Below are 8,748 nucleotides of genomic sequence, written 5' to 3'. Positions count from 1 at the left end.
TGAAAATTCAAACGCAAAAAATTTAGTTCCATAAATTCAGTGTCAAAAAAAACTTGCGTAATAAACACTAAATAATCTATACAATACTGTAGTTTTCTCAATGGGTGTATTTAATTCCATGACCAGGGGGTGGCACCAATCAATGCTCAGATTGTTTGCAGTTGTTTAATTGCCCTTCAATGTATTTAAACCCCAAATAACTTGTACATATATTGCGAAATTGAACAATAATTCTCCAAGGACGAGTATGAAATCATGCACTAATAATCTGTATCGCAAAAGAAATGGGTCAGTCGTACAACAGCCGATGTGTGTTGGCTCATATCTTGTTGAACAAGCTTGCTGATTGGCTAATGTGTTGATAAAGTTAACCAATCGTCTTCTGTTTGTCTGTGCGCGTGTGAACTTCAGACGTTTAAGGCTCCCCAATTTCCTAAAACGATTGCCCTTGTAGGCCTATAACGCATAGTGCCTCTCAAGAAGCTTTATCAAAACAATTTTTTTTTCTGATATTTTTTTGTTTTCAGTAGAAATGTACCCATATTTAAAAAAAGATCCACATTCTTTTGCCACCGAGTGCGTCATTCTCGGGGTGATAATATTTCCTATAGTTTGTGAACGCACCAAAAGAGAACGTTGTCCTGAGAGCCAATCAGCGGCCAGCACACATCAGCCGGGCTCTCGGCTGATGGAGGGCGGAAGACAAAACTCTAAGCGAGCTTCTTCTCCGGGCACGGTTGGTTCTGACTGGAGGCTAAAGCGGATCCCAGGAAAGCTGACACTTCCCACCGCGGAACCCCGATAGAGTTCACCGAGGACCGTATTTCAAACAAAAGGTTAGCGACTCGCAGTTCTAGGGCTGTTTTAGTACTTTACGCCGAGTCATTTTTGGACAACAATGAATGGGTCAAAGATGGAGTGATATACAAACAAGTTAAACTGCTATGACGTCACAGCCCATTATCAAATACTCAAAGAAAGTTTACTTTGATACTGTGATTGTAACGCAATGTAAACTTTGCCTTTACTGATAAGTTGAATTTGAATAAATTACTGAAATAAATGAATGAAGTTAGTTGCCACTCTTGCTTTATGCTAGCGACCACTCATTATCATGATCAGGTTGGCAAGCATGTTTTATTTCAGTTACATGGCAGCAATGCTTGCCTAAATTCTGTGCAGACTTTTGTTGCTTTACCTCAGTAACTAATAAGTACCTGTCTAGCCATTCATCATCTTCATAATTAGGCTTAATCAGCCCAAATGTGCACCAGATAATGGATAATGTATGGAGCCTATAGGTCAGACCTGGGCAAAATACGGCCTGCGGGCCACATGCGGCCCATTAAGATTTTCAATCCGGCCCGCCGGAAATTGTACATAATTTTTTTAGACCTTTAAACATCAAAACTGTTGCCGCCATTATGATGTGCAGTGCTCTTTTTTTTAAATTACCGTAAGTCTTGAACTATAGAAAGTATTTCAATGGTTGAAATCTGCGCTTTTGAGTGTTATAGGCATACTAGCCAACCTTGAGACCTCCGAATTCGGGAGAGGGAGAGGGGGGCGTGGTTGAAGTGGGCAGGGTTGGAGGGGTGGGGTTTGGTGGTAGCGGGGGGTGTATATTGTAGCGTCCCGGAAGAGTTGGTGCTGCAAGGGGTTCTGGGTATTTGTTCTGTTGTGTTTATGTTGTGTTACGGTGCGGATGTTCTCCTGAAATCAGAATCAGAATAGTTTTATTGCCATTGTTTGAGAACGGGTTCACAACTTCGATTAATTGATTAATAATCGGATAAAAGAGACAAACTACATTTCTATCCTTTCCAGTATTTTATTTAAAAAAACAGCATACTGCACCATACTTATTTTGATTATTGTTTCTCAGCTGTTTGTAAATGTTGCAGTTTATAAATAAAGGTTTATTAAAAAAATTAAAAATAAATAATTAAAAAATAAAATAAAAAGTAGCCTCTGCGCTTGCGCATAGCATAGATCCAACGAATCGATGACTAAATTAATCGCCAACTATTTTTATAATATAATTTAGTTGTTGCACCCCAAGTTTCTTGTTTGGTGTGGGTTCACAGTGTGGCGCATATTTGTAACAGTGTTGAAGTTGTTTATACGGTCACCCTCAGTGTGACCTGTATGACTGTTGACCAAGTATGCATGCATTCACTTGTGTGTGTGAAAAGCCGTAAATATTATGTGATTGGGCTGGCACGCAAAGGCAGTGCCTTTTAAGGTTTATTGGCGCTCTGTACTTCTCCCTACGTCAGTGTACACAGCGGCGTTTTAAAAAGTCACACTTGTATGGCTGTTGATCAAGAATGCCTTGCATTCACTTGAGTGTGTGTGTTAAAACCGCATATATTATTTGACTGTGCCGGCACGCTGTTTGTATGGAGGAAAAGCAGATATGACGACAGGTTGTAGAGGACGCTAAAGGCAGTGCCTTTAAGGCACGCCCCCAATATTGTTGTCCGGGTGGAAATCGGGAGAATGGTTGCCCCGGGAGGGGCACTGAAATTCGGGAGTCTCCTGGGAAAATCGGGAGGGTTGGCAAGTATGGTTATAGGAGTTATTATGGTAATTATGTCACAGCAGCTCCGACGAAGAACAAAGAAGAGTGGGTGGGGTTTGTTTTCGGAGCAGCCAGCCCTAAACGCATGTGTCAGGAACAGATGCAGAAGCAAATTTTTGCATAAAAGTGATAATATATCATGTTGTAGGTGATTAATAGCCTTTGCATTCATATTTTGCTGTTTGTTACATTTTTGTTGTGTTTTGCTTGATTGTAAAAGATGTTGATGGAGGACCTGGTCTGAGATGTAAAAGAGGAGCGATGTCTCCAAAAAACATGCACCTGGGGATAGGTTGATTGGCAACACTAAATTGGCCCTAGTGTGTGAATGTGAGTGTGAATGTTGTCTGTCTATCTGTGTTGGCCCTGTGATGAGGTGGCGACTTGTCCAGGGTGTAGCCCGCCTTCCGCCCGAATGCAGCTGAGTTAGGCTCCAGCACCCCCCGCGACCCCGAAAGGGACAAGCGCTAGAAAATGGATGGATGGATGTTCATATGTTGTTAATATTCAGTGTTTTATTGTTCATAGTTAATATTGTAAATCTCACTTTCTTTATTTTAATGTACATTTTGGGTGTCCCATTCAGTAAAAAACTGTAAAATTCCATTCCGTTTTTTTGAGGTGGCCTGTCATAACATTTTTAATCACCAAAATGATTCCCGAGCGCCGCCACCGCTGCTGCTCACTGCTCCCGTCACCTCCCAGGGGGTGGAACAAGGGGATGGGTCAAACACAGTAATTTCACCACACCTAGTGTGTGCGTGACTATAAGTGGCACTTTCAACTTTTAACTTTTTTAGAACTCTTATCGGACATTGTGACTTTTGGTATTAGCGTCCTGAAAAAAAGGGACCCAAACACACATACTGTACAGAATATTTTTTACAGCTAAATGTGTATTCATAATTTATACACACATACACATTGGCCCCTCAGACACATTTTTTCTCTCAATGTGGCCCCTGAGTCAAAATATTTGCCCAGCTCTGCTATAGATGGATGAAAGGATGTTGCACACATTTTCCATCTGTCCGGCGTTTGACTCGGTGGGGACTCTAGGCTAATGGTAATCAATAGTGAATATGTCCCTGACAGTGCCATTAATCCCTGTAAGAAATAGGAGAGAGCCACTGAGACTACATGGAGGCTCTCTGTGTAATGAACAGCAGTGGTTGTGATTTTAGGTTCTAAAGTGTTTTGCTATCAATTTGATCAACAATACTGCTGTTAGGTGGAGATAAAACTAGTTGTTATATTATTTAGACTGTGCTAGTAAAGAAAGCAGTTGCAGTAGTACTAAAACCAAATGCTTACAGTATTGTACACCGTCTAAGTAAAGCTTGTGTGCAAAGTATAAAGGTCACTAAAACTCCTCCCTTTTGCGATAAAAATTTATAGCTGCTATTACTCTTTATTCATTCTTCCTTGTTTTAATTGTGTAATGTTGCTACTGTACAGTACAGGGTTTCCCCCAGAATGCCAATGTACCTGTGGCAGTGGGGGCATGGTGAACGTGAAGTCACCATTTTACTTGCATAATGAGCGATTATGCATACATTTTCTTTAAAAAGTCTATTAAAAAAATTAGACACACATTTGAAAATAAATGTGTTATCATTAGAGATGTCTGATAATGGCTTTTTGCCGATATCCGATATTGTCCAACTCTTAATTACCGATTCCGATATCAACCGATACCGATATATACAGTCGTGGAATTAACACATTATTATGCCTAATTTTGTTGTGATGCCCCGCTGGATGCATTAAACAATGTAACAAGGTTTTCCAAAATAAATCAACTCAAGTTATGGAAAAAAATGCCAACATGGCACTGCCATATTTATTATTGAAGTCCCAAAGTGCATTATTTTTTTTTAACATGCCTCAAAACAATAACAGTGCAATACTTTTTCATAACATGGTCACTACTGCCTAGTTTCTCTTGTTACATTCTTATTTTACTGTTATATTTTTATTCTCATTGTTGCTTTTTATTTTTATTCTTATTGTAATATTTTTATATTCTGTTTCCATTTATACCCCCATTATTTACTTTTTACTTTTTAAATTCGATCTCAATTCTGTACACTGCTGCTGGAATTTAAATTTTTCTGAGGGAAGTCTCTGAAGGAATCAATAAAGTACTATCTATCTATCTATCCAAACAGCAGCTTGGAATTTGGGACATGCTCTCCCTGAGAGAGACTATGAGGAGGTTGAGGTGGGCGGGGTTAGGGTGGGTGGGGGTACAGGGTAGTGGGGGGGGGAGGGGGGGGTGGTTATATTGTAGCGTCCCGGAAGAGTTAGCACTGCAAGGGATTCTGGGTATTTGTTCTGTTGTGTTTATGTTGTGTTACGGTGCGGATGTTCTCCCGAAATGTGTTTGTCATTCTTGTTTGGTGTGGGTTCACAGTGTGGCGCATATTTGTAACAGTGTTAAACTTGTTTATATGGACACCCTCAGTGTGACCTGTATGGCTGTTGACCAAGTATGCTTTGCATTCACTTGTGTGTGTGAAAAGCCGTAAATATTATGTGACTGGGCCGGCCCGCAAAGGCAGTGCCTTTAAGGTTTATTGCCGCTCTGTACTTCTCTCTACGTCCGTGTACACAGCGGCGTTTTAAAAAGTCATACAATTTACTTTTTGAAACCAATACCGATAATTTTAAAACCAATACCGATAATTTCCGATATTACATTTTAAAGCATTTATCGGCCGATTAATATCGGCAGTCCGATATTATCGGACATCCCTAGTTATCATTAATTAGTATTAACATATATATTTTCTTATATTGTTTTGCTAAATTTTTGTAATTTTTGCTGCTCATTGTACAGTTGTAATTTTCACGAGGACTTTTTTAAACTAGACTTCTCCAAACCTTTTAGTGATCTTTTCTTTATTAAAAACGACTAACAACAAATCTGACATCTATTTCTGGTGTCACTGTAGACTGTACTCGTGTTTAGAGACTTCTGTTGCTTTACTTCCACAACGAACAGCGAGAGCTGCAGCGAGCCTGTCGTCAATCCTGGGCTCAGGATCTTTCTGTGTGGAGTTTGCATGTTCTCCCCGTGACTGCGTGGGTTCCCTCTGGTTACTCCGGCTTCCTCCCACCTCCAAAGACATGCACCTGGGGATAGGTTGATTGGCAACACTAACATTAGCCCTAGTGTGTGTATGTGAGTGTGAATGTTGTCTATCTGTGTTGGCCCTGTGATGAGGTGGCGACTTGTCCAGGGTGTACCCCGCCTTCCACCCGAATGCAGCTGAGATAGGCTCAAGCACCCACCACGACCCGGAAAGGGACAAGTGGTAGAAAATGGATGTATGGATGGATTTTGTTACTAATATTTTAAATGTTCTTATAGGACAAGCAGTAAAAAATGGATGAATGGCTATACTGAGTGTATTTTGTAAAGAATAGCTACAGTGTGGATTTGTGTGGATGAGATGATGACATAAAAACTGCATTGCACCTTGCGCATGCACACAGTTGACTTGTTTAAGACATAAAAAGCAGGGGTTGATAAAATATTTTCCAGCTGTGAGATGTTACATGATGTTGCTGGTGCACAACCTCCTGTGTGAATAAAAATAATATTTTTTCACATCTCTATTTCCACAAATTAAATAGGCTATAGTACTAATGAATACCGATATCGGTATAAATAAAATCCCAACGATAAACATCCCTCGTAACGACTGGCTGGTGGTAATATTTATGTTTGTGTGTTATTGATGTTCATTGTTCCCATGATCGTAAACACACTGTGCCTGAAAGGGGATTGGCGGAGAATGAGGAAGTGTGGTTGTGTGTCTGGGAGTGAAGCACAGACATGGAAGTGTGTGCCCGGGCATTGGCTCCGCTATAAGCGGACTTTTATGTACGTTTATGTAATATTTTAAAAAAATCTGTCCGTCGTCATGTCTTTCATAATGATAGTGAACAAAAAAAAAAAAAAAAAAGTGCAGTTCCCCTATAACACATATGTCAGAGTCAAGGCCCGCGGGCCATATCCGGCCCGCGAGAAGGTTTTTTACGGCCCTTGGGATGATCTTGATTTATTATTAGAACCGGCCCGCAGACCGCAGATCTTTTTTTTTTTTTTTTTTTTTTTTTTTTTAGACCGCAGATCTTTTACACGCACCAAGCGGATGCCGGTCCAAGGTTCCGAAAGGGGGCGAGCGGCCCGCCGGGACGCGCCTGCCGGCCGAAGGGCTGCAGCCCGGCCGTCAGTCGCGGAGCCCGCCGTGCCACGCGCGCCAAGGGGGCGGGCCGAAACCCGGCCCCGAGGCCCTGAGACTTCTGCTTTGTTTCCCCAAACCGCGCGTCACCGCCGGGCCCGCACCACCGTCGGGCTGCAGCCCGAGCGTCGGTGGCGGAACCCGTCATGTGCCGCGCGCGCCAAGCGGAGCGGGGGGGTCAAGCGGGCCGAAACCCGCAGGCCACCCCCTCACCACGAGGCCCTGAGACTTCTGCGTTTGACCCCTACGCGCGGCCCGTCGGGACGCGCCCGCCGTCAAGCCACGAGGGCCAGCCGTCGGGTCGCGGAGCCCGCCGTGCCACGCGCGCCAAGGGGCGGGCCGAAACCAGCGGGGGGTTTCGGGCACCCAACTCGCCTCCCTCCCACGGAGGGAGGAGGGGGGTTTAATGTGAACATTACTGTGCAATCACATATTTAGAGTTTTTACTCAATTCAAGTTTAAAAGTTAAAGTTTAATATTTGTTTTCACTGCATGTTACTTCTCCTTAAACAAAGTGTTGTTTTTGATTTATAGATTTTTGCACTTTATTTTATTGTATTTCAATTTAATTATATTTTAAAAATATTTCAGTTGAGTGGATGATAGAAAATTGCTATTATTGTTTTTTTCTTTGAAGTAAATTTAGCCCACTTTTGCTAAAATAGAAAATATAGGCTACTGATGGTGCCTTGAATACCGGTTTCTTTCATTTAATGTTCATGTTATGGGGATTTTTATATAAAGGAAATTTGTCTTTTGTGTCTGTTGAAAATTAAAGATTACTGACAGAGCCATAAGAAAATATTGCTTTATTTATCTGATCATATTGGAATATATTTGTTAGGTTTTCAGTAGGTTCAATTAGGTTCACTAGACTATATGCGTCATTTAAAAATTTTTCAATGAACATTCGAACAGTCCGGCCCTCGGCTTGTAGCTAAATTTTTTATTTGGCCCTCCGTCCATTTGACTTTGACACCCCTGCCCTATAAGGTGTGGCGGCTTTTATTTTGCCGTGGTTTGCCAGGTTCTATTACATGGAGAGAAAACCCTGCAGTATTTGCTTGTCATTCTGCAAGTGTAGCCAGTGCGCACACTACTGTGCCAATTAGGAGACTATAACCGGAGTGGTAAATAATTGCCTCTTATGTTATTAGTGCAGATAAACTGTGGCTGATTAGGTTAGATTTAGTCTGCCTCGCGATCCACCTTTCCCCTTCTCTCCTTTTCCGTGCAGCCGACCCTGTCATGTCTGCTAAAGCCATCTCCGAGCAGACGGGGAAGGAGTTCCTCTACAAATACATCTGCACCTCCGCTCCGATCCAAAACCGCTTCCGTTATGCCAACGTGACTCCTGAGACCGACCTGGACCGACTGGCCCTGGAACATCCATGGCTGCTCACAGAGGTAAGGCAGCCTTTTGATCAGAGCTATCATTGTAGAATTGCATACTCTATTAGTGATGTTCAAAGCTAGAAATAAAGTTCTTCCGAAGGACTTACAAAAGTTATTTGTGTTCACGTCTGAAGATGAGAACCACAGAAGGCCGTATGATTTCAAACATCCAAGAGTGCGAACAAATTTGAAGTAAATGTGCTTGTCTGTTGCTGGTGTGAAAGCATGGAATTCTCTAGACAAAGACTTAAAAAGTTGCAAGAATATCTTTGAATTTAAAAAGAGTTACAAAAAGAGACAACTGGAATTATATCAAACTGATTTTTGATTTTGATTGGACCTGTCATTTTGAAAATGCTTAAATGAAAATTAAAAGTAGCGTATTTTTCGGAGTATAAGTCGCTCCGGAGTATAAGTCGCACCGGCCGAAAATGCATAATAAAGAAGGAAAAAACATATATAAGTCGCACTGGAGTATAAGTTGCATTTTTTGGGGAAATCTATTTGATAAAACCC

The 8,748-nt window shown here is 41.7% G+C and overlaps 1 protein-coding gene across 1 annotated transcript in view; it reads left to right on the top strand.

The window, feature by feature from the left end:
• The first annotated feature begins 663 nt into the window (after nt 1–663).
• The window catches only part of LOC133651894 (ATP-citrate synthase-like), a 53,591-nt gene continuing 45,506 nt past the window's right edge, over nt 664–8,748 (top strand). The window contains exons 1-2 of the mRNA XM_062050109.1: nt 664–836; nt 8,075–8,244. Of these exons, the coding sequence (XP_061906093.1) occupies nt 8,086–8,244 (159 nt within the window). The 5' untranslated portion in view covers nt 664–836; nt 8,075–8,085. The remainder of the gene's footprint in view (nt 837–8,074; nt 8,245–8,748) is intronic.

The sequence above is a fragment of the Entelurus aequoreus genome, linkage group LG06, assembly GCF_033978785.1.
Source record: "Entelurus aequoreus isolate RoL-2023_Sb linkage group LG06, RoL_Eaeq_v1.1, whole genome shotgun sequence".
Taxonomy (NCBI): Eukaryota; Metazoa; Chordata; class Actinopteri; order Syngnathiformes; family Syngnathidae; genus Entelurus; species Entelurus aequoreus.
This window is presented reverse-complemented; position numbering and strand designations above follow the sequence as displayed.